Raw genomic sequence first — 25,990 nt, forward strand, 5'->3', positions numbered from 1 at the left:
AGCTCACTGCAAGCTCCGCCTCCCGGGTTCCCGCCATTCTCCTGCCTCAGCCTCCAGAGTAGCTGGGACTACAGATGCCCGCCACTAGGCCTGGCTAGTTTTTTTGTATTTTTTAGTAGAGACGGGGTTTCACCGTGTTAGCCAGGATGGTCTCGATCTCCTGACCTCGTGATCCGCCCGTCTCGGCCTCCCAAAGTGCTGGGATTACAGGATTGAGCCACCACGCCCAGCTTTAACTGATTTTTTTGAGTCATCAGTTGTTCCATTGTCTCCTAGCTTTTCATGATTGTTTGCTCTTTGTATTCCCAAGTATTTACAATAACCTAAAATTTTAGAAGCCCCTCTTTATCCTCAGGGTTCTGATGCTGGACAGCGATAAGCTTTGCTGTGGGGTCTTTCTCAGTCATTGTCAGGGCCGCTTTCAATCTAGAAGATAAGGTCCTCATTGCCAAGAAACTATCTTGCATTTTTTTTGTTGTTTTCTGTTGTTTTTTTGTTTTGAGACAAGGTCTGTTCTGTTGCCCAGGATGGAGTGCAGTGGTACAATCTAGGCTTGTTGCACCCTCTGCCTCCCAGGCTCAAGCCATCCCCAACCTCAGCCTCCCGAGTAGCTGGGGCCATAAGTACACAACTCCAGGCCCAGCTAATGTTTGTAGTGTTTGTAGACACAGGGAGAGGGGAACGGTGTCTCCCTATGTTGCCAAGGCTGGTCTCAAACTCGTGAGCTCAAGTTATCTGCCCGCCTTGGTCTCCCAAAGTGTTGGGATTACAGGCATGAGCCACCGTGCCTGGCGCCAAGAAACTACCTTGCATTCCATGTTCATTTCCTCCTTTCAGTTTTCTATTCTTTCTGGAATTCCTCCTCATCCTATATGGGGCTTCTAGACTTGTTCCTACACTAGTTTTCTTTTCTTTTCTCTCCTTCTATCTCTGTTCTGCTTTTGGAATATCTCCTTGAGATATTAGAATCTAAGCCTTCTTTTGAAGTTTTTTTTCTATTTACATTTTTTAATTTCAAGAACTTTCTTATTCTATTCCCTTTGTTATCCTTTTTATAGTATCCTGTTCCTTTTTCACACAGACAATACTCTTTTGTATCTCACTGAGGGCATTAACATTCTTTTCCCTTTAAGCCCTTTTCTCCCATGTGTGGGGCCTTTCCTCAGATGGCTGGTGACCCAAGGCTGTCTGATCCCACTGAAACACTAAGAAAAGGTTGACAGGAAGCCTTCTGTGAGGCCAGCGCCGTCACCAACTTCTCCTCTGCAGGGTGACTGGGGGCCTGGCAGGCAGGAGCTGTAGGACGCTTCTCTGGGGGCATTCAGCCTCCCTCAGCAGGGACTCCCCATCTCCTGCCTGGCCAGGGAACTGACTGCTGGGCCCACTGCTCATTCAGGATGTCCAGTTTCAGGCTGGTGCCGCACCCTGCCCTGTGTCTCTGCTATCCCATGCTGAAGCTTCCCTGGGTCAGGTGCTCTTGGAATTAAACATGAGGTCTCGGCCGGGCGTGGTGGCTCAAGCCTGTAATCCCAGCACTTTGGGAGGCCGAGACGGGCAGATCACGAGGTCAGGAGATCGAGACCATCCTGGCTAACACGGTGAAACCCCGTCTCTACTAAAAAATACAAAATGGCCGGGCGCGGTGGCTCAAGCCTGTAATCCCAGCACTTTGGGAGGCCGAGATGGGCGGATCACGAGGTCAGGAGATTGAGAGACGATCCCGGCTAACACGGTGAAACCCCGTCTCTACTAAAAAAAATACAAAAAAATAGCCGGGCGAGGTGGCGGCGCCTGTAGTCCCAGCTACTCGGGAGGCTGAGACAGGAGAATGGCGTGAACCCGGGAGGCGGAGCTTGCAGTGAGCTGAGATCCGGCCACTGCACTCCAGCCTGGGCGACAGAGCGAGACTCCGTCTCAAAAAAAAAAAAAAAAAAAAAAAACATGAGGTCTCCTTCAGTTGTTGGCAAGAGCTGTCATCTGGTCAAGTGGGCCCTGAAGTGTCTGACACTTACTAGAGGTTTTCAACCCCCCCCCCTTGTTCCTGCCCCCATCACTCCCACCTCTTGCCTTTCCTGGTACCTGAACAGATGGTCTTGCTTCTCACCAGGATGCCCTGTTCTGGCACACAGATTTCTGAAGCTTCCCTCAGCAGGTTGCCATCCTCCCTCCATTTCCATCTTCCAAAATCTAATCACATCTTGGTCTTTCTTTGTCTATGGTGTTTTCTTTTTTGTGTAAGCCCTTTCCTGTTATTTCAGTAGAGTGTAAGCGGGAAGCAGAGGTAAAAGCAGGCTTAACTACAAGTACCTCCATCTATAAATTGTTTTTCTCCTTTATTCTTCCCAACGTGTGATTATGAAAAGGTTGAAGCTGCCGGGCACAGTGGCTCATGCCTGTAATTCCAGCACTTTGGGAGGCCAAGGCGGGCGGATCACCTGAGGTCAGGAGTTCGAGACCAGCCTGACCAACGTGGAGAAACCCTGTCTCTAGTAGAAATACAAAATTAGCTGAGTGTGGTGGCGCATGCCCGTAATCCCAGCTACTCAGGAGGCGGAGGTTGCAATGAGCCAAGATTGCACCATTGCACTCCAGCCTAGGCAACAAGAGCAAAAGTCTGTCTCAAAAAAAAAAAAAGAAAAAGAAGAAAGGTTGAAACAAACAGAAAAGTTGAAAGAACAGTACAATCAACACCCACATGCTTTTTAAATGGGTGAGTAATGAGACTTGTCTGTAAACAGATCAGAGAAATTACAGAATTAGGATTTCTCCAACTTGATGATGAAAGCCTGAAATTTCAGGGCTTATAAGAAGACTGCCTATGGAGTAGCCATTCTTGTATTCCTTTACTTTCTTAAGAAACTTGCTTTCACTTTAAAAAAAAAAAAAAAAGTGGACGATGCTTCGTGCCCTGCTGCCCCATACAGCCTCTGCGTGTGGGTGTGTTTATCAAAGATATCGTGGCCAGGAGGGGCCCTGTGGCTTCATGTCAATGCATCTCGGGGCCTGCAGCCTCCCAGCCAGGAGTAGCCTGGGTCCCAGTGGTGGCTCCCTCAGCGGGTTCTCACCGCCCCACCAAAAGGCCTTGGCACTTCACATGAAAGCCGCCGCTTACCCCACACACTGCCACTGGGAGGCGGCTGATGACTCGTTCCCCTTTGGGCCCTGCTCTGGGAACAGTCCCTTCTAGGCAGTTAACCTGAGTCATGCGGCTTATAGTTCTTCATAAAGAAAGGAAAGAAACTAGCCCTAACTTCTGTAACAGTCTAAGCCACTCTGTGACTGGCTCTCCTCAGCTGAAACCTCTCAGTCTTTTTTACTAAAATCTTCCTTGTTTGTAGAGCCGCAGGCTCCTCCCTGGTTAGGAGAAAGCAATCCTACCCACTTTAAGCCTTTAGCTTTTAGTGCTCAAAGACATCTGAGCACTTGCAAGATGATTCCTGTCTGTGCCAAGTGGGGCGTCCAGTTCAGTTCTGACGCCGAGATGCTGCACCAGCACAGGCGGGTCTTGAGACAGTGTGACCCCAAGCACCTGGGCAGCCTCCCAGACAGATCCCAGGCCCCACCAACACCCACTTACCACAATCAAAACAGGCAAGGTCTGGGGATCTGCACTCTCTTAAAGTCTCCACCTGAACCTACACTTGCTTCTGTGACTTCCCAGGATGTCTCCTTTGTTCTTTGAGTGAAGGACTCTTGTTCGTACCTCCAAATCCACCTGCAAGTTTTCAGACCTTTACTACGCCCAGAGTGAGCTGCAGGATTGAGGCACAGCCTATCTCTCAGTCATGATCTCAGTGCTCCACTGTTCTACCCTCCTTCGAAGGCATTAAGAATACTGATTCTAGGCCGGGCACGGTGGCTCACACCGGTAATCCCAGCACTTTGGGAGGCCGAGGCGGGTGGATCACGAGGTCAGGAGTTCGAGACCAGCCTGGCCAACATAGTGACACCCCGTCTCTACTAAAAATACAAAAATTAGCCTGGCGTGGTGGCGGGCATCTGTAATCCCAGCTACTCTGGAGGCTGAGGCAGGAGAATCGCTTGAACCCAGGAGGCGGAGGTTGCAGCGAGCCGAGATCACATCATTGCACTCCAGCCTGGGCTACAAGGGCAAAACTCCATCTCAAAAAACAAACAAACAAAAAAACCAGAATAGCGATTCTTCTTTCCTATTCTCTGACTTCGCCTCTAAACTCTAGTACAGAAGCCATATGTGTTTGGGCTGTTTAGTACAGCAGCAATGCCAAGATGTCACTGCTGCCTCAAAGTGGAATGAGCAAGGCCGGGCGCAGTGGCTCACGCCTGTAATCCCAGCACTTTGGGAGCCCAAGGCGGGTGGATCATGAGGTCAGGAGTCAAGACCAGCCTGGCCAATGTGGCGAAACCCCGTCTCTACCAAAAAAAATACAAAAATTAGCTGGGCGTGGTGGTGGGTACCTGTAATCCCAGTTACCCAGGAGGCTGAAGCAGGGGAATCGCTTGAACCCAGGAGGTGGAGGTTGCAGTGAGCAGAGATGGCGCCACTGCACTCCAGCCTCGGCGACAGAGCAAGACTCCATCTCAAAAAACAAAACAAAAAAAAAAAAACCTGGAATGAGCAGAGTTGGAGCAGATGGCAGTCATGCCCTGTAGCCACAGGAGGCAGCAGGCAGGGTTCGGATGCCCCTCCTGGCAGCATTCTCTCAGACACTGAACACAACCTTTGGACAGGCTGACACAGCCTGCCACTGCAGTCGCAAAAACAAGCTCACTCTTCTAGAGAGATGCAAGTGTCCCAGCGATCCATCTGCCATCACGGATCCACCGTCATCTTGAACTAGAAGTTGGCTTCATTCACTGATTCTTACTGCCGCGTGCCTAACCCTGCAGCACCCACCCCAGACCCTTAGCCAGATACAAGCACTTTCTAAAGCCCAGCGGGGAGGGGTCTCAGAGCCTGAGCTCATGCCTGGGGTCAGGTGGCACCACTCTGGGGGTACACATTGGGGTTTGCCCACCCCAGCAGACCCACTGTGCAACCTGAGGCACCAGAACTGGCTGTCACCCAGAGTACCTGCCTCCACCTTCTCCCCGCTCTGATGCAGGCCCAGCGCCCAGAAGCACTGGAAAGGTTTGGGGGTTGTAAACTAAAAGGAGGAAAAGATAAATAGCATCTCTACTACTACCCAGGTCCTCAAAAGTCCAAATCCCAAGGCCTGGCTTAGGGGAAAATGCAGACTATTGTTCACCCAAAGGAGGCCAGTCAGAGGTGACAGGCAAGCCCTACAGCCAGACCCTGGTGACCCTGCCTCACTGGGACTGTCCCAACCAAATGCTGATTCTACTTCACTCCATGTAGAAAGCTTGAGAATTCTGTCAGGGAATTCAACCGTGAGTGAGTTGCCTGTGGTCCAGGATTTAGTAAAGGTTGACTTGAGGCAACAAACCCTCACCAGTGTCAAGGGCATGTCAATTACCCATTTCTCTGCGGTATTCCCGGTGAAAGTGACAAAGTGCAGGCTGAGTTAGGGAAGCGCTGGGCAAGGAGGCGCACTCACCCAGAGGGCTAAGGGCGGCTGCTACGCTCTCCCCCACGTTCTTCAGGAAATTCACACTGGGATCCTCCGATGGACCAGCAGCTTTGATTTTTACAAAGATAAGATAAAGATATCTTTAATGCCTTGGATACCTGTCACCTTCTTGCCAAGGTCCCTGTGTTCCTGGGTGACCTTTAACCCAGACGCCTTGTCCAGGGGCCCACTCAGCATCCCCCTTCTCCTCCCTCCCACTCTGCACCCCCTGGCCCTGCACCGAGAGCCTCTCCTCTCTCGCACGCCGTTCCCCCTCATCTGCGACCCTGGTGCTCAGCAACCCCACACAGGCTCAGGCTCGGTACACTGTGAATATTGATCACATCCTTGAGTAAATATTTACTCAAAGTCAAGCAAACATCCCCATCTTTGTCCCAGAGGGTGGGGTGATTCACAGGACACAGTAACATTAATAAAATCAGAATCCAAAAATCTAGACTACAAAGCTAAGGGTAAGTCTTTAACTTACAACTATGTTTAAAAGGACTTGAGAAACTTGGGCTCTGATCTTCGACAACCATCACAAAAGAGAACAAAGTGCATCAGAAACTCTGGGCTGCAAGGGCCTCCCTGCCTGCACCTCACGGCACCTGGACAGGGCAGCCTCCTGAGGGGGAAGGGCTATGCAGGTGAATTTGTGGCTTCAGGCACTCACACCTCAGTTTCCCTGTTTGGGAAATGCAGAGAATACTCCCCACTTTGCAGGTTCTTGTGCGATTGTAGGACACCAGGAAGGTGGGGAGGTATCCTGAATTCTTGCCTTGCACACAAGCTTTGCACAAGGGCTCTGCGCACAGGCTGCCTGACTACTGTCACCATTCAGAAGCCGGTTCCAATGCAAGCCTCACCTGATTCCGCCGTGGGACCAGGGCGGGCATCCCCTGCACGAGGTGGACGTGGGCTCCAGTTTCCTGGTGGGCCCATTTCCCATCCTGGCCACCCGAAGTGCCCGTGTTTCAGCTTCCGGAGCCAGCGGCTGTGCGAGAAGCCCTGGGGGAGGAATTAGCAGAGGGGCAGGCAGTGAGCGGGTCAAGGTTCCTGCCACCCTGAGCCCACCCCAGGCCTGCCCAGAGGGCCTGCTCACCTCAGACAGGTGCCCGAAGGGGCTGGGGAACGCGAGCTTGGTGTGTCCCTGGTGCAAGCCCTTTCCCTCACAGACGCTACACAAGTCGTAGTCTGGACAGACGCTGCACTTGTAGCGGGTTCCTACCACGGGCCCGTTGCAGCCATCACAGATCACATTGGGGTGCACCATGTTGCGGGGCGCCTCCTGAGCACACGGTGGGCGGTGGTCCCGCCGGCACTCTTTTTTCTCTGCAGGAAGGGCAGAGAGAGCTGCTAGGGTGCGGCCCCCTAAAGTGCTCCCCCTCTATCATCACTGTGGGGCTGTCACTGCCAGCAAGGCCCCTGGAACTGCTCCCCAGCATGGAGTCCACACAGAATTCAGCTGCTTAGGTGAGGGCCGCAGAGCAACCAAGAACCTGCTAGGAGGTTCCCAGTCCCTGTGTCTGTTACCTGGGAACCGTGGCCCAGGCAGCAGAGCAGCAGCAAGGAGCCCGGGCTGCATGACTTGGGCCTTGCTCTTCACCCAAGCACCGCGGCAGCAGACCCCATACCTAGGGTGAACACGGACTCCTCTTTCTCAGGTCAGGTCAGGTCAGGCACAGCACTTAGTATGTCTTTTTTTTTTTTGACACAGAGTCTCACGCTGTCACCTAGGCTGGAGTGCAGTCGTGATCTGCAGTCGTGGAGTGCAGAGTGATTTTGGCTCGCGGCAACCTCTGCTCTCCAGGTTTAAGCGATTCTGGTCTCAGCCTCTTTTTTTTTTTTTTTTTTTTTTTGAGACGGAGTCTCGCTCTGTAGCCCAGGCTGGAGTGCAGTGGCCGGATCTCAGCTCACTGCAAGCTCCGCCTCCCTGGTTCACGCCATTCTCCGGCCTCAGCCTCCCGAGCAGCTGGGACTACAGGCGCCCGCCACCTCGCCCGGCTAGTTTTTTTTGTATTTCTTAGTAGAGACGGGGTTTCACCGTGTTATCCAGGATGGTCTCGATCTCCTGACCTCGTGATCCACCCGTCTCGGCCTCCCAAAGTGCTGGGATTACAGGCTTGAGCCACCGCGCCCGGCCTGGTCTCAGCCTCTTGAGTAGCTGGGACTAGAAGCACACGCCACCACAGCCAGCTAATTTTTGTATTTTTAGTAAAGACAAGGTTTCACCATGTTGGCCAGGCTGGTCTTAAACTCCTGACCTCAGGTGATCTGCCCGCCTCGGCCTCCCAAAGTGCTGGGATTACAGGCGTGAGCCACCACACCTGGCCTACGTCCCTGTCTTAAACAGCCCTCAAATTACTGACCCCTTCATTGGTGGAACATCAAGCCCTGTTTTTCACTCCGCAGGGAACTGAGTACACGCTGAGCTGGCTTCAGGCAGCCCCTTACCTTTAATGTAGATTCGGAAGATGTCATCCTTCACGTAGGACATGGCCATTGTCAATTCCTCGTCACTGGAAAAGGCAACCAAGTCCCCGTCCTCATCTAGATTGTTTAAAAGACAGCACATGAGCACCCAGAGGTTCTCAGCTGGACATAAGCTGCTGGAATGGGCTGAGACCAGTATGAAAGGGACACTCACAGGGCTATAAACTGGAGCACACCCACTTGAGCAACGGAGGGCAGGAGTGAGAGGCAAGACTGCCCCCTTGCTCTGGCACCTCCTGGAAGGTGAGTGCTCCAACCTGGCCCTGGACCACAGCCACACGCAGCGGGTGGAGGGCCCTGGACCACAGGGGCAACAGCAGCTTTGGCTGCTGCACTTATTTAGACTCGGGCCAGCTTCCTCTTCAGAAACGTGCCACCTCCTTCCACATCCGACCAGGCCCATGTCCATCTTCAACTGTGGGAGATCCCTGCCTGTGACCTGCTTCTGAGGGGCCCAGCCCCACAAAGGCCTTAGACTTCTAGTGGCTTGGGAGTAAAGGAGACGAGGGCATCTGTCTACTTCCTTCCCTAACAAAGCTAAAAATCATGTATTTGTATGTAGTCTCCAGCTGTGACAGATACATGTGAGCTCAAAGGGCTTTAAAGCACAACCGTGCAGACTAAACCACACCATCCACTGTGTGAACAGGTGTGGCACCCAAAGATGCAAACAGCCCAAATGTCTGTCAACTAATGAACAGGTAAAACACAGCCCATCCATACAACAGAATATTATTCCTCCAAAGAAACCGAAGTACTGATGTGTGCCACAACATTGAACACACTACACTAAGTGAAAGAAGACTCCATTGTATGATTCTATTTACATGAAATGCCCAGGATTGCAAGAGGAATAGATACAGAAAGGAGGTGAGTGGTTGCTGGGGGCATGTGGATGGGGGGTGATAAAAGGTACGTATGGCGTTTATAAGGTGATGAAAAGCTCTCAGGTTGAATATGGTCCACAAACCTATGAAAATGGTGAAAACCACTGACTTGTACACTAAATGGGTGAACCCTTATGTCAGTTACAGCTCAATATCACAATTTTTTTTTTTAAGAACAGGAGAGGGCCTGGCAGGCTGGCAGCACTCCAGAGGGCGGTCCTAGCACTACCCGCTCCCAGGGGCCGGCCTTGGCCACCTCCCTAACCCCACCCCCAGCAGCCACTGGTCACACCAGCGCAGCAGGAAACAGTTCCTGGGCTTCTGTGCCCACACCAACACTTCTGAAGAACGTTCTCGTCTTGTCCCTCTCTCCACTTGCCAGTGGGATAACCTCTGTGCTCGACCTGGCCTGGAGCGTTCCTCCCGGAATCAGTGCCCTCCTCCCAGGCGCTGTCGCGGCGCTCGCGAGTCCCCCGCACCCCCGCGCTTGTTTACCCGCGTCACTCCCTCCCCTCCGCCGGCGCTCCCCGGGCTCCTCCGGGCCATTATCTGAACCCACCACCTGGCGCAGCAAGATGTCAGTGTAACCCGAGTGCCCGCCTGACCACCCACTTCCCGCGGAGAGCCAGAGTTCGCCCCGGCGCGTCCTGGCCAAAACCCCCAACGGCGCGGGGGGTGGGGGGTCTGACGCCCGCAGGGCTCCACCGCCCCAAGGGACCACCGCTGAACAGCGGGTCCCGGCCTTGGTCACCACTCCCGTCACCAGGCTGGCACCCAAGGCCGAACTGGGACCCATGCAGGCCACCGCCATCCAGGGAGCAGCCAGAGCAGACCCCTCACGGCCCACCAGGCGTCGCCGAGAAGCGGGAGGGCAGCCACCCGCGGCAGGAGGCCGAACCCGGCCTGCGTCACCGCCCCCGCCCTGCCCGGCCCGCTCACCGCGGTAGTGCGCCTGGAAGCCGCCGGGCCGCAGCGCGGGGAACAGGGCGGCCACCCGGCTCAGCAGCCGCTCGCAGGGCCCCGGACCTGCCGCGTCCTCGGCTTCCGCCTCCGGCTCGGGGCTGAAGCAGAAGCTGAAGCGGCGGATCTCGCGCGCCGCGTCCTCCTTGCCCAGCAGGTAGGCCTTCACGGTGAGCGACGCCATAGCGAGGGCGAGCTGCGGAAAACTGGCCGTCCGGGTCGCGGCCGACGCGCGGCTTTTGTAGCGAGCGCGGAGGCCCCGCCCCGCCTCGAGAGGGGGCGGAGTCTGTCGCGCCCTCCCAGCCTCAGCCACTGCCGTCGCGGCGCGAGAGCCGCCCTGCAGAGGCCCCTTCACTACTCACCCCTTCCCCGCTACCCCTCGCTCCAGGTCTCCCGGCCCCTCATTGCTGACCCCTCTTTTCACTACCCCAGTGCACCAAGGACCCCAAGAAACCGGCCCTGGCACTCACATAGGCCTGGGCTAAAGCCTCTGCACCTGGGATCAGGGGACTGTCCAGCCCCTCGCCCCTCCCAGGCTTGGGCCTGGTCATGACTCAGCAATATCCTCCGTTGGGGGTACCCAGTGCAGGGAGAGCTGACACAGCCCCCATATCAGGAGGCTGCTAGGTCGCCCAGTGGGCACTGCTGGCCAGAACAAGCTGGCTCTCAGGGTGCTGTTCCGACCCTGCCACGGTCAGCCTCCAGCGGGGGCAGCCCTCTTACAGCGCATGGCACCCTCGCTGATGGCCCCTAACTGGGTTGAGGGACGGACCCCGACTCTGGCCTGAGCAGCAGAGAAGTTCCCAGTGTAATAGGAGTGGAGCTGAGAGGTGCTGAGGACCACCTAAGGTCTCCTGAGTGTCAGTGGTCGCCAAATGTGCACTGTGGCCCAAGCGACTCCTTACGGGTGCCTCAATTCAGCGGGCAGTGCCCATGGCCCTGTGGGGGCTCAGGTCCGTCGGCCTTGTGGGCAGCCAAGGGGGTCAGGCAACAGCCTCCTCAGCTAAGAATGAAGAAACTCTACTTTATGCCACCAAAGTAACTGTCCGCCAGAACTGGGGCAAGGAGAGGGGCAGGACGGGTGGTCACCCTCCGGAGCCTCCCAGGCAAGGTCCTGTGAGTGGGAGGTCAGGACCTGCTGGATCCAACTCATGCCATTTCAGGCTAGGGCTTGCAGGAGTTGGAGAAACGTCCCAGCGGGGGAAACCCAAACCGAGGGAAGGGAGGCTGGTTGGGGCCGGTCAGGTGCTCAGGTGATGTGTGGGTGTGTGCACAGCAGGGGCTGGCCCACAGGTGTGAACGATCCTTCCGGGAGAGCTCCGCCGCGGGCAAGTCTTCCACCCTGCCCAGAGCAGCACCCTCTGTGGGGAGGGCTCAGGCCTCTCCCTGCATCCAGAGGGGGACAGTGGAAAGTGCCCCAGGGCCTGCTGGAGCCGGCCTTGCAGACAGGGGCAGGGGACACAGAGGGGCGTGCTGGCAGAGGCTGCGGCCTACAAGACAGGTGCTGGCCAAGCGTGAGTCAGCAGCCCAGGCGCCTGAGAGCCACGTGGCCCCGGCCGAGGGCCGGCCTTCCTGCCCCAGCCCCTGGCTATGGCTCAGTCTGACCAGGGTGAGGAACACAAGGAAAGCCCTCTGGCTCTGGGAACATAGCTTTGAGCTCCCCCAAGAAGGAGCTCCTTTGCCTTCTCGCCATTTGGCCCCGTTCGGGATCGTGGGAAGTTTCCGCGGGGGCTGGGGGCAGGTGAAGAGACTCGGGGGTGGGGGAGAAGGAAGCACAGAAGTGGTGTCCTTGGGAAGCTGGGGTGGAGACCCCGGCTCAGGCCCTTCCCCGCACGCCTTGCAGCCCCAGCGGCAGCCCTGCCCCCATGCGAGGCCGAGGCCTCCCGGAGGTAAACAAGCCGCGGCGGGAACCCCCTGGCAGGGCCCTCCCTCCCGCCGCGGAGGTCAGGTGGTCTGGCCGGCAGTGAGTCAGCGTCCCATGACTGCTGTCGTAATAGGGGGATCCCCGGCCCCTGCTGCCACCCATCTCAGTGACCTCTTACCTGGAGGCTGGGCTGGGCAGTGGCTCCGGGGTCACTGTGAGTCCCCTGAGCAGGAAGAGCGTGCAGCGGCCGTAGCCAACCAGACCCTGTCCCCCTTCTCCCGTCTGACTCCTTCCCCTTTCCCGATGCAGTCCCACCCCGCAAGCTCCCCGCGTCCATTGGCCCCCTTCCCGCCCTCCAGGGCCCCCTTCCCGCCCTCCAGGGCCCGGCGTGTATGCCCAGGGAAAGCTCGGCAGCTGAGTTGGAGACCCACTATGGACCAGCCTCTCATTTCCTCATCTTTCAAATGGGGCTGAAGTGGGAGGACTTGCGCTGCCTTACCAGGGGATGGCCCATGAGTGTGCGAGTTGTTTAGCTGCTTTTGGGGCTGTACGCTGGGGGGTCAGGGCAGGGCAGAGACTGCAGGCGGCCTGAGGTGAAAGAGTGGGGAGGGCAGGAGAGGCCTGAGCCAAGCGCCCAGTGGTCCCAGGAGACCAGGCGGTTGGCCACAGGGGTGGTCTGGTTCTGTCTGTTGCTGCCCCACGTGTTGTAACCATCTCCTCAGTTCCCCCTTCCCCCTTCCCAAATAATCCCATACCTTGGCAGTGGCGTTCCCAGGGTCCCTTCTTTTCTTTGGGGTGTGGAGTCAAGTGTCCGCGTGGGTGCTGGGGCAGCCAGAGACAGGGCCACTGAGGGATTCAGGCTGCACTGCTCTGGGCCATCTTTAGGGAGATTGACAATCACAGAGGACACAGTGCCTCCAGGCCCAGCCCTAGGGCCAGGGGATGAGTCCTCTACGGAGGTCCTGGTCTGTGAGGGGACCTCCAGGCCTTGTGCACTGCAGCCACTCGCTTCCACTCAGCCCTCCCTACCATCTTCCAAATCATGCCAGCTCCTTCTACCTGGTGACTTTCCCTGGCTCTCCCTCTGGTCCGAAACCCTTTCCCCTCCTGCCCTGCAAGGCAACTTCCCACCCTAAATGTCCGCTCCTCAGTGGGGCCTTCCTTGACCACTCCCTAGGAAAAATCCCCAGGCACTGGACATCACTTTTTTTTTCTTTTCTTTTTTTTTTTTTTTTTTTTGAGACAGTCTCACTCTGTCACCCAGGCTGAAGTGCAGTGGCATGATCCTGGCTCACTGCAACGTTTGCCTCCCAGGTTCAAGCAATTCTTCTGCTCCTGCCTCAGCCTCCCAAATAGCTAGGATTACAGGTGCCCGCAACCAAGCCTTGCTAATTTTTGTATTTTTAGTAGAGACAGGTTTCACTGTGTTGGCCAGGATGGTCTTGAACTCCTGACCTCAAGTGATCCGTCCACCTGGGCCTCCCAAAGTGCTGGCACTGCAAGCTGAGCCACCCGCCAGTTAGCCCTTTCAGACAAGCCCAAAGCCCAGGCAAGAGGTGTTGGGGCCATGGGAGGGGGCACCCCCAAAGGGGTTCGCAAAGATCTTTCTGAAAGAAAAGGAGTTCAAGTCATGGACTGACATGGTTAGAGAATTCGGTGATGCCAAGTTGTCAGCCGTGAGAACCCCAGGGACCCTCTCCTACTGGAAGGCCAGAGCTACAGAAAGAGATCCCCCTGACTGTCGGAATTTCTCCAAATAATTTCAAATATAGCCTGCCTGGGGACGGGGCGAGTCCCTGGGCCCTCAGGGGCACCGAGGGGTCGCCTATGTTGGGGGACATTGCCACATGGGGGCGGCCCTCGCCAACCGCGGAGTGGGGAAAAGGGGGAGGGACGGAGGAGGAAGCCCGGCCGGAGTGGGGAAAACCGGGAGGGATGGAGGACGAAGCCTGGCCGCGTCTGAACGCACAACGCGGAGCGGGACACAGCCCTGGTCCCCAGAAAGCGTGCGCGGCCCGGGGCAGAACCTGCTGGGGTTCCAGCTCCGGCGCAAGGGACGTGGGGTCACTGGAAGACGGGAAATGGGCCGCCGGTGGGGAGGAGACTGGACCCGACCCCGGCCCGCCCCACCCGAGTGGCGACGCCAGCGCTGCCCCCAGGCGTGTCCCGGCCCCCGGCGCGGCTCCGGCCCAACCGAGCACGCCCGCAGGCGCTTCCCCTGCCCCGGGCAGGAAGCCTCCCACCCGCGTCGGAAGTGGCCTGCCCGGGGCCACCGGCCTGCAAGTCCCCGTGTTCTCGAGGTCCCTGCCTCGTCGTCCCGCGCACTGTGGCCGGCGGGAGGGGCTGAGAGGAGGGTTGTGCTGGGACCTAAGGCCCCGCCCCCTCGCCAGCCTCTCCCCTCCTCGGTCACCCGGTGGCCGGAGACCCAGGGGCATTGCTGGGGTGCCCCAAAGCATAGGGTTAGCCTGAGTGTGGAAGGTCCTGAAAAGACAGGAGGGGGCGACAAGGAGTAGGGAGGGTGGCTGGGGGAAGGCGGCAAAGTGACCCCGGAAGGGTCCAGGCGCCCCAAGCCCATCGAAGACTGGAGGCCCTCAGTGAGGCCTGGGGGGACTGTGGGAAAAGAAGCTCAAGAGGAATCTGGAGCGAGGTGGGGGAGAGGTCAGCATGGCCTTCTCTAGGAGCGCCAGCCCCAGACAGAGCGGTGACAGGCTACATCAGGGGTACCCCATCTATCCTGAATTGGCCAGGAGTGTGGGATCCCGTGGAGGGGCTGTCCCCAGAGCAGGAGCAATGGTCCTCTCCCTCCCCTCCACTTGCTCCCCTCGAAAACCTTCTGGAAGAGGCTGGGCGCAGTGGCTCACGCCTGTAATCCCAGCACTGGCAGGCCAAGGTGGGCAGATCATGAGGTCAGGAGTTCGAGACCAGCCTGGCCAACAGAGTGAAACCCTGTCTCTACTAAAAATGCAAAAAATTAGCTGGGCGTGGTGGCAGGTGCCTGTAGTCCCAGCTAGTCGGGAGGCTGAGGCAAGAGAATCGCTTGAGCCTCAGAGGCGGAGGTTGCAGTGAGCTGGAATGGTGCCACTGCACTCCAGCCTGGGTGTCTCAAAAAAACAAAACAAAGAAAAGAAAACCTTCTGGAAGAATTATCTAACTTTGAGGATCTAACCCTTCTTGCTCCCAATGCTTCCTAGCAGGGCCTGCACCCCAGGGCGGGTACTTACTGCAGTCCCTCACCTCCAGCTCTGCATACCCACAGCCCAGTGCCCGCTCTTCCCCCTCAGCCTCCCGACCAGACTCAGCTCTTCAACCTCCCTGGAGTCCCTGTGCACCCACTGTGTTCTGTGCCTGTCCCTGCCCTGTGTGGGCTCAGGTAGCTTTGTGGGGTGTGCCCCATGTGTCCCATGTGTTATAACCCTGATGGTCTGGAGCAGAAGGCGTGGGGTCATCTGTGGATAAAGGGTGGTATTCAAGCAGGGTCCCCACCTGTGTTAGGCCACCACGTACTTTTGCGTACAGGTGACCCATGCTGGTGGATGAAATGCACACTGGGGCCATCTGCAAGCAGGAGCCTTGGGGAGGGGGGAATCCTGAGCAGATCAAAGCTTGATCTCAGTATCTGACTCCTGGATCCAGGCTGGCCTAATGCTGGATTATCAAATGGCTTAAGCCAGTTGACTGTGGTTTTGGTCAGTTGTGTCCAGGAGTAGTGACCCATGCCGTACACCCCACACCTGCACCAGGTTTTCCTTTCTTTCTTTTTTGTTTTTTCAAGACAGAGTCTTGCTCTGTTGCCCAGGCTGGAGTACAGTGGCTTGATCTCTGCTCACTGCAACCTCCACCTCCTGAGTTCAAGCAATTATGGTGCCTCAGCCTCCCAAGTAGCTGGGATTACAGGTGCCCATCACCACATCCCGCTAATTTTTATATTTTTAGTAGAGATGGGGTTTCACCATTTGGCCAGGCTGGTCTTGAACTCTTGGCCTCAAGTTATCCACCCACCTCAGCCTCCCAAAGTACTGGGATTGTGAGCTGCCATACCCGGCCTGCTCTAGGGTTCCTGATGGCAGTCATGGTCACAATGCAAGCCAGAAATGGTCACTAACAGGCCAGGGTCCAGTACAGGCATGCTGTCTGGGGAGTTGGGACCCCTCCTTTAAACAGTTGCAAGTTTACATTGTAGTAAGAGGCGGAAGAGGGGGTTGGGATGTCCTTCACGTGAGGCCGATGGCGCCTGCCTGCTGTGAAGCTGGGGGTGCAGTGGGGCAGGTATAGTCTCTTTGCCTCATTTTCCCCTGCGTGCCCAGACATCTCCTGGACTGCCCACACCATCAAGCTCTGGACTTCAGAGCACGTCTGTGACCACCGGTGAGAAACTGTTACAACAGTTGCACAAATACCCAAAAGCTCTATGAACCAGAGCATGGTGTGGCCTGGTGTTGGCCATACAGATCCCAGTGAATTGTTGCACGGGCATGGGCTTCTCTGCACAGAGTGGGAACTGCAAGTCGCTTATTGGTACAGCAAGAACCAAAACACATGAGCTAGAATATTCTGTAGTTTATCCTATAGAGAAAACAACCGAACTTAAATCTACTAATATTTCACTTAAAATATGGTTTCAGTAGATGAGAGACTTATACACAAACCACATCCTCAGGACCCAGAAAAAAAATTACTTTGACTAAAGAAGCCATAATCACTGAAAGGAGGCAGTTTCAGCAGTTACCCTGAAGGACTGATGGCAAGAACAGTATCTTCAAATGCTAACAAAGGCCAAGCCCTGGAATGGGGCACACATAGATGAGATGTTAAAAATGAAGCATCAGTGGCTCCCACAAGGGGAGGCATACGAACTCCGCTGGCGGCTGCAGCAGCCTTTGCAGTGAATGGATAATGAATGTGTGTAGACAAGTACCCCACGTCTCTCCAAGCTGGCAATATATTTATTTTAAAACTATAAACATGTTTTAAGTAGAATTTTTAAAAAGTAGGCTGATATTGGCTGGGTGCGGTAGCTCACACCTGTGATCACTTTGGGAGGCCAAGGCGGGCAGATCACAAGGTCAGGAGATCGAGACCATCCTGGCTAACATGGTGAAACCCCGTCTCTACTAAAAATACAAAAAATTGGCTGGGCACGGTGGCTCACGCCAGTAATCCCAGCACTTTGGGAGGCCGAGACGGGTGGATCATGAGGTCAGGAGATCAAGACCATCCTGGCTAACATGGTGAAACCCCGTCTCTACTAAAAAATACCAAAAAAATATTAGCCGGGCGTGGTGGTGGGTGCCTGTGGTCCCAGCTACTTGGGAGGCTGAGGCAGGAGAATGGCATGAACACGGGAGGCGGAGCTTGCAGTGAGCCAAGATCACACCACTGCACTCCAGCCTGGGTGGCAGAGCAAGACTCTGTCTCAAAAAAAAAAAAATACAAAAAATACAAAAAATTAGCCGGGCGTGGTGGCGGACGCCTGTAGTCCTAGCTACTCAGGAGGTCGAGGCAGGAGAATGGCGTGAACCCAGGAGGTGGAGCTTGCAGTGAGCTGAGATCGCGCCACTGCACTCCAGCCTGGGCAACAAGAGCAAGACTCCGTCTCGAAAAAAAAAAAAAGTAGGCTAATATAAGACAGTGACTTTAGATCAAAACAAAGAGATGCATGGCATCTAAATAAAAGGGATCATCTGAAATTAGTGTTGTTTGAAATGACTGTCTAATATTAGAGATTCCAGTATTTATGATAAGTTTAACAATTTTTTAAAAAGAAATTATTCTTCTTAATATTTTAAATTTGGGGTACATAAGCAGGTTGTTATTCTGGTAAACTTGTGTCGTGGGAGTTTGTTGTACACACTATTTTATCACCCAGGTATGAAGCCTGGTGCCCATTATTATTTTTCCTGCTCCTCTCCCTGCTTCCGTCCTCCACCTTCAATGGGCCCCAATGTCTGTTGCTCCCCTTTGTGTCCATGTGTTCTCACCATTCAGCTCCAGCTTATAAGTGAGAACATGTAGTATTTGCTTTTCTATTCCTGCATTAGTTTGCTAATAATAATGGCGCCCAGCTCCATCTATGTTCCTGCAAAAGACATGATCTTATTCTTTTTTATGGCTGCATAGTATACCGTGGTATATATGTACCACGTTTTCTTTATCCAGTCTACCATTAAAGAACATTTAGGTTGAAAAAATAAAAACACACACACATTTGTGATATAGAAACACCTGATTATTATTATTATTGAGATGGAGTCTTGCTCTGTCGCCCAGCCTAGAGTGCAGTGGCCTGATCTCGGCTCACTGCAAGCTCTGCCTCCTGGATTCAATTGACTCTCCTCCCTCAGTCTCCCAAGTAGCTGGGATTGCAGGTGCCCACCACCATGCCTGGCTAATTTTTCTATTTTTAGTAGAGATGGGGTTTCACCATCTTGGCTAGGCTGGTCTCGAACTCCTGACCTGGTGATCCACCTGCCTTGGCCTCCCAAAGTGCTGGGATTACAGGTGTGAGCCACTGTGCCCAGCCTTTTTTTTTTTTTCTTTTTTTTTTTGAGACGGAGTCTGGCTCTGCCACCCAGGCTGGAGTGCAGTGGCCGGATCTCAGCTCACTGCAAGCTCCGCCTCCCGGGTTTATGCCATTCTCCTGCCTCAGCCTCCCGAGTAGCTGGGACTACAGGCGCCCGCCACCTCGCCCGGCTAGTTTTTTGTATTTTTTTAGTAGAGACGGGGTTTCACCGTGTTACCCAGGATGGTCTTGATCTCCTGACCTCGTGATCCGCCCGCCTCGGCCTCCCAAAGTGCTGGGATTACAGGCTTGAGCCACCGCGCCCGGCTTTTTTTTCTGAGACAGGGTCTCACTCTGTCGCCCAGGCTGGAGTGCAGTGACACAAACATGGCTCACTGCAACCTCTGCTTCCCAGCCTCAAGCCTCCAGAGTAGCAGGACTACAGGCTAGTTTTTGTAGAGCCAGGGTTTTGCCATGTTGCCCAGGCTGGTCTCGAACTCCTGGACTCAAGTGATCCTCCTGCCTAGGCCTCCCAGAGTGCTGGGATTATAGGCCTGAGCCACTGTACCCAGCCATGATTCTTTATTAATAAACTCATTAAATTATGAGATCTAGAGGCAGGACAAATAAGTACCAGAAATCTGAAGTTACTGCTGTGAGTGGAACCGCTATTTTGAGGTGTCCGCAACACCTACTGATTTCTGTCTTGACAGTCAGAGCTACTGTTAATTCTGGTGGATTTTGCTACTTCCATTCATAACTGAAGGACATACCAAGTATTAGCTCCTGGACCTCCCCAATTCTGGGTCCCTGGACCACAGGCTAAGAACGGAAGGAGTGGACACCTCCAAGGGCTGTCCCAGAAAATATTCAGGAAGACAAAGTGGGCTGAGGGTTGGCAAGTAATCCCAAAACAAATAGGCACTTACATCATGTGGTAAGAACAAAGGCAAGGCCCCCGGGCTAGGGTTTGGACAGCAACTGGACTTTTGTGCTCCGTCTGGCTGCAGGCAGTGGCAGTCCTCAGGCACACTCCTAGCACAGGGTGACAGGCAGAACTCACCTGTCTGGAAGTGCCTGAGGGAGTCTGGGCTGCAGGCAGGCCCAGAGAGCAGCAGAAAATGGGAAGAGAGCCAGACAATGCGGGTCGCTGTTTCAAAGGGAGAAAGGTGGGGTGGAGAGGTTACAGCCAGGGTCAGGATCAAGGGTCACCCCACCTCATCCCAGATCTTCCTACCCTGAAGCCACTGAGTGTAGAGGGGGAGGGGACTCAAAAGAGCTTCCCAAACTTGGTCACCAATAGGCCATTTCCTTCATTTTTACTGGTTTAATACTTTTAATATTTTTCCTTAAATCAACGCACTTTTATGTGTGTGTGTGTGTGTATTTTGAGACAGGGTCTCACTCTGCTGCCCAGGCTGGAGTGCAATGGCATGATCTTGGCTCACTGGAGCCTCAACCTCCTGGGATCAAGCGATCCTCCCACCTCAGCTGCCCAAGTAGTTGGGACTACACAGGCATATACCACTATGCCTGGCTAATTTTTTTTTTGTATTTTGGGGTTTTATTCTGTTTTTTGTAGAGACAGGGTCTCACTATGTTGCTCAGGCTGGTCTCGAACTCCTGGGCTCAAGGGATCCTTTTGCCTCAGCCTTTTACCAGTTTGCATGGGAGGAGGGAGGCCAAAGCCCGGCTGGTAAAAACTTTCCCCTTTTGCCAGCATGTTGGGGTTCTGGGTTCCCTTCCCGAGCCCAATCCTAAGCCAACCAATTTAAGGTTTGGGAAATTAACTTTTCCCAGTTTGGAGGATGCATCTGTGGGGAGTGTCCCACAGTACAGAGATTACAATTACCTATCAGTGAAGAGAGGACAGAGGAGGAGAAAGGAAAAATGATGGCGTTTTTTCAAAGGAGTCCCAGGGATTCAGGATGCATTCAAAAGGGGTACAGACTGAAGATGAATGGCTACCCATCTAGAAAGAGGGGAGCAGCCGGGCGCGGTGGCTCACGCCTGTAATCCCAGCACTTTGGGAGGCCGAGGCAGGCGGATCACGAGGTCAGGAGATCGAGACCATTCTGGCTAACATGGTGAAACCCCGTCTCTACTAAAAATACAAAAAATTAGCCAGGCGTGGTGACAGGCGCCTGTGGTCCCAGCTACTCGGGAGGCTGAGGCAGGAGAATGGTGTGAACCCGGGAGGCGGAGCTGGCAGTGAGCTGAGATCGCGCCACTGCACTCCAGCCTGGGTGAGAGCGAGACTCTGTCTCAAAAAAAAAAAAAAAAAAGAGGGGAACAGGCATCCCTGGTTCCCTTCTCTTCCTAGCAAATACCCAGGGTACATGAGGGAGAGAAGAGCGTCCTCTCTCTTCCGTCCTTGCATCCCCGAGTCCTGGCGACCTTGGCAGGTGCCACCCATGGGTGCCAGAGGCTTGCACCCATGAAGCAGGGAGGGCCTTGAGAATAGGAATTATTCAGTCTCACCTGTGTCTCTATCCCACCTTGGAGTTCCCTAGACCTCATTTAAGCCATGAATACCATCAGCATGACCCTTACCCATGAAATGGGGGGCTTGGCTTAATAGTCAGGAATTAACCATGCCCGTGTGCTCTGTGTCCTTTAGCCTCTGTTATTGTGTGCCTCTGGATCCCTTTGATCAAGATTTCTTTCCCAGGGCTTTGACCCAAAGCTTGGAATTGAGTTTGGGACAGAAATGTGTCTAGGGGGCGGGGGGCGGTGGCGTGGACTCCTTATCATAAGCGGAATGTTGAGGTGAAGCTGTGGAATTGAGTCCTCCTCCAACAAGGGAGAGAAAAGGATGTCATGCCCAGAAAACTGGTGGCTATAGTTATGCTTGTTAAGATTTGGGTGCCCGGTGCTTGGCTTTGGTTAGCTCCCCTGGTCTTATTTTCCCAAAAAGGAAACCTCCAGGTGATGGGCATCTTATTTACTTCCATCACCTGGCAGGAATTGCAGGATAATTGCTTAGAACTAGAATACTGATCCAGATTTTCACATGAACTATCCCTTTTGTTCTTTCTTTTTTTTTTTTTTTTTTTTTTTTTTTTTTTTTTTTTTGAGACGGAGTCTCACGCTGTTGCCCAGGCTGGAGTGCAGTGGCGCGATCTCGGCTCACTGCAAGCTCCGCCTCCCGGGTTCCCGCCATTCTCCTGCCTCAGCCTCCTGAGTAGCTGAGACTACAGGCGCCCGCCACCGCGCCCGGCTATTTTTTTGTATTTTTAGTAGAGACGGGGTTTCACTGTGGTCTCGATCTCCTGACCTTGTGATCCGCCCACCTCGGCCTCCCAAAGTGCTGGGATTACAGGCTTGAGCCACCGCGCCCGGCCCCCTTTTGTTCTTTCTGAGCTACAGCCAGAGATTGCTGGTTGATTCACATGAACAAGAATAACTATTTCTACAGAGGCCTTTTAGATTGGCTTTGATGGAACTCTGTTCCACAAGGAATCTCAGATAAGACCTTTTAAAACTGAGTCCAGCCATGGGTTTGTATCCTTAAATACCTGTGAGTTGGGTGATCCTCTCCTCTTAAAGACCCAAGATAAACTTGGGGCTCCTGGGCCTGTTAGAAAGTGACATTCTTTACTGACCACAGGTCAGGAACCATGTACAGGGACTGTGTAGATGAGGGTATGAGGCCAGTTTTTTACCCCCAAGGGGCTTTTATTGGATCTACAAGTTGAGCTTGACACAAAAGGAAGTATATCCTTCCAGTCAAAGCCTTGGTAAAACAGCCAGTTTCTCCAATTGTGTCCTGTTGCAAAAGAAAAATGGATTCTTATTGCACTAATGCAAACAACTATACTGCCATAAGTTAAGAATATTCACAGATGGTTTCCAAATTCTAGAGGAGCTGGGCAGAAAGAAACAAACATGCTCCAAATTTAGTTCACAGGAGTATACCTTATTCAATTATTATTATTTTATTTTATTTTTGAGACAGAGTCTCGTTCTGTCACCCAGGCTGGAGTACAGTGGCGCGATTTCAGCTCACTACAATCTCTGCCTCCTGGGTTCAAGCAATTCTCTGCCTCAGCCTCCTGAGTAGCTGGGATTACAGGTGCCTGCTACCATGCCCGGCTAATTTTTTTGTATTTTTAGTAGAGATGGGGTTTCACCATCTTGGCCAGGCTGGTCCTGACCTCCCAGGTTCAAGTGATCCACCTGCCTCAGCCTCCCAAAGTGCTGGGATTACATGTGTGAGCCACCGTGCCTGGTCACCTTACTCAATTATTAAAGAAAATTTTGAAACTCAAGTTTGATTTGGGGAAGCCTGTTAAATATGTTAGAGGTTTAAAACACTTGACCTTATAAAACAGAATTCCAGGTTACCATAAATTATTAATTTTGCCAAAAATGACTCAAATCTTAAGGAAGGAAAAACCTATTTTTTTTTTTTTTTTGAGATGGAATTTCGCTCTTATTGCCCAGGCTGGAGTGCAGTGGCATGATCTCTGCTCACTGCAAACTCTGCCTGCCAAGTTCAAGTGATTCACCCGCCTCAGCCTCCCAAGTAGCTGGGATTACAGGCATGTGCCACCACACCTGCCTAATTTTGTATTTTTATTTATTTATTTTGAGATGGAGTCTCGCTCTGTTGCCCCGGCTGGAGTTCAGTGACATGATCTCTGCTCACTACAACCTCCGCCTGCTGGGTTCAAGCAATTCTCCTGCCTCAGCCTCCCGAGTAGCTGGGACTACAGGCGTGTGCCACCATGCCTGGCTAATGTTTTGTATTTTTAGTAGAGACAGGATTTCTCCATGTTGGTCAGGCTGGTCTCAAACTCCTGACCTCAGGTGAGCCACCCACCTCATCCTCCCAAAGTGCTGGGATTACAACAGGCGTGAGCCACTGCAGCCGGCCAGGAAGCAAAAACCTTTTATAACACTTAACAAATTTTGCCACAGAGCAGATCAGTGCCCAAAGAATACCTTTTGTGCTTTTCTTTTATTGCTCAATTTACAGAAAAACCATATAATACTTAGGCAATATGTTCACACATGGAATTTTGCAAGATTAATTTTTACAATCCTTATACCACTTGTTTGAACTTTTAGCTTTATCTTATCTAATTTAAAATAATCCTTTAACCCTAGGCAAAACTGAAGGGGGCCTGCCGCTCCACACCCATGGGTATTTCTCGCAAGGTGGAGACGAGAGACTGAGAAAAGAAATAAGACACGGAGACAAAGTATAGAGGAAGAAAAGTGGGCCCAGGGGACCGGCACTCAGCAAGTGAGGACCTGCACCAGCGCTGGTCTCTGAATTCCCTCAGTATTTACTGATCACTATCTTTACTATCTCGGCGGGGAAAATGTGGCATAACTATACGGTGAAGGTGGGGAGAGGGTCAGCAGAAAAACATGTAAGCAAAAGACTCTGTGTCATAAATAAGTTTAAGGAAAGGTGCTGTGCCTGGATGTGTACGTAGGCTAGATTTATGTTTAACTTTACATAAACATCTCAGTGCAGTAAAGAGTAACAGAGCAGTATTGCCACCATGATGTCTCGCCTCTGGCCATAAGGCAGTTTTTTCCTATCTCAGAATAGAGTAAGTATGGTCAGTTTTACACCGAGTCATTCCATTCCCAGAGACATGCAGGTGGCAGATGCCTTCCTTTTATCTCAACAGCGCAGAGGCCTTCCTCTTTCACTAACCCTCTTCAGCACAGACCCTTTACGGGTGTCGGGCTGCAGGGCTGTAAGGTCTTTCCCTTCCCACAAGGCCATATCTCAGGCTGTCTCAGTGGGGAGAAATCTGGACGATACCCAGGCAAGAATTTCTTGGGCAGGGGTCCCTGCGGCCTTCCGCAGTGCACTGTGTCTCTGGTTAATAGAGAACGGAGAATGGCGATGACTTCCACCAAGCATACTGCCTGCAGGAACATTTTTAACAAAGCACATCCTGCACAGCACCAGATCCATTAAACCTTGAGTCAATACAGCACACGTTTTTGTCAGCACAGGGTTGGGACAAAAGTTACAGATTAACAGCATCTCAAAGCAGAACAATTTTTCTTAGTACAGATCAAAATGGAGTTTCTTTATGTCTTCCTTTTTCTACACAGACACAGTCACAATCTGATCTTTCCTTTCCCCCACACAAAATTTTATATTTTTATGCTTTTTTTTTTTTTTTTTTTGAGACGGAGTCTTGCCTCGTTGCCCAGGCTGGAGTGCAGTGGCGCGATCTCCACTCACTGCAAGCTCCGCCTCCCAGGTTCAAGCCATTCTTCTGCCTCAGCCTCCCATATAGCTGGGACTACAGGGGCCCGCCACCGCGCCTGGCTAATTTTTTTTTTGTATTTTTTTTTGGAGAGACGGGGTTTCACCGTGTTAGCCAGGATGGTCTCGATCTCCTGACCTCATGATCCGCCCGTCTCGGCCTCCCAAAGTGCTGGGATTACAGGCGTGAGCCACCGTGCCCGGCCATTATGCTTTTTTATAATCATTTACTAAAAAAATACATATTATTGGTCTTACACGTCTCACATGTATATCTATTTTCAGTAGTTTCAATTACATATTAAAATGATAACTCCTAGCAATTTTTTTTTTAAATCTTGTTCTGTTGCCCAGGCTGGAGTGCAATGGTGCAGTCTTGGCTCACTGCAACCTCCACCTCCCGGATTCAAGTGATTGTCTTGCCTCTGCCTCCCAAGTGGCTGGGACTACAGGTATGCACCACAAAGCCCGGCTAATTTTCGTATTTTTAGTAGAGATGGGTTTCATCATTTTGGCCAGGCTGGTCTCAAACTGCTGACCTCAAGTGACCCGCCCGCCTCAGTCTCCCAAAGTGCTGGGATTACAGGCATGAGTGACTGCATCCAGCCACTCTTAGTAATTTTAACTTTAATGTAAAACCTGTGCCAGGAGCAGTGGCTCATGCCTGTAATCCCAGCAGACTGGGAGGCTGAGGTGGGTGGATCACAAGGTCAGGAGTTCAAGACCAGCCAGGCCAACATGGTGAAACCCCATCTCTACTAAAAACACAAAATTAGTCAGGTGTGGTGGCACTTGCCTATAATCCCAGCTACTTAGGAGGCTGAGACAGGAGAATTGCTTGAACCTGGGAGGCAGAGGTTACAGGGAGCCGAGATTGTGCCACTGCACTCCAGCCTTGGCGACAGAGCGAGATGTCCTCTCAAAAACAAAAAATAAAAATAAACAAACAAACAAAAAACTGGTAAGTTTTTTTTTTTTTTTTTTTTGAGTCAGCGTTTCACTCTGTCCTCCAGGCTGGAGTGAAGTGGCATGATCTTGGTTCACTAAACTTCTGCCTCCTAGGTTCAAGCAATTATCCTGCCGCAGCCTCCCAAGTAGCTATGATTACAAGTGTGCACCACCATGTCTGGCTAATTTTTGTGTTTTCAGTAGAGATGGGGACTTCTCCATGTTGGCCAGGCTGGTCTTGAACTCCTGGCCTCAAGTGATCTGCCCGCCTCGGCCTCCCAAAGTGCTGGGATTACAGGCACGAGCCACCAAGCCTGGCCAAAACCTGGTAAATTGTTTTTTTGTTTTTTTTTTTTTTTTTTTTTTTTTGAGACGGAGTCTCACGCTGTTGCCCAGGCTGGAGTGCAGTGGCGCGATCTCAGCTCACTGCAAGCTCCGCCTCCCGGGTTCCCGCCATTCTCCTGCCTCAGCCTCCTGAGTAGCTGGGACTACAGGCGCCCGCCACCGCGCCCGGCTAATTTTTTGTATTTTTAGTAGAGACGGGGT

At 53.0% G+C, this 25,990-nt stretch overlaps 1 protein-coding gene across 3 annotated transcripts in view; it reads right to left on the reverse strand.

The window, feature by feature from the left end:
- The window catches only part of LOC105483997 (sequestosome 1), a 39,949-nt gene that overhangs the window by 4,964 nt on the left and 8,995 nt on the right, over window positions 1–25,990 (reverse strand). For 2 of the 3 annotated variants that reach the window (XM_011745117.3, XM_011745116.3), the window contains exons 2-5: window positions 8,007–8,102; window positions 6,655–6,884; window positions 6,419–6,560; window positions 5,538–5,618 (exon numbers count right to left, since the gene is read on the reverse strand). In XM_011745117.3, the coding sequence (XP_011743419.1) occupies window positions 5,538–5,618; window positions 6,419–6,560; window positions 6,655–6,884; window positions 8,007–8,055 (502 nt within the window). In that variant the 5' untranslated portion in view covers window positions 8,056–8,102. Of the gene's footprint in view, window positions 1–5,537; window positions 5,619–6,418; window positions 6,561–6,654; window positions 6,885–8,006; window positions 8,103–9,871; window positions 10,111–25,990 lie in introns of those variants that run through there. The other variant, XM_011745113.2, reaches the window with a different exon arrangement.

The sequence above is a fragment of the Macaca nemestrina genome, chromosome 6, assembly GCF_043159975.1.
Source record: "Macaca nemestrina isolate mMacNem1 chromosome 6, mMacNem.hap1, whole genome shotgun sequence".
Lineage (NCBI taxonomy): Eukaryota > Metazoa > Chordata > Mammalia > Primates > Cercopithecidae > Macaca > Macaca nemestrina.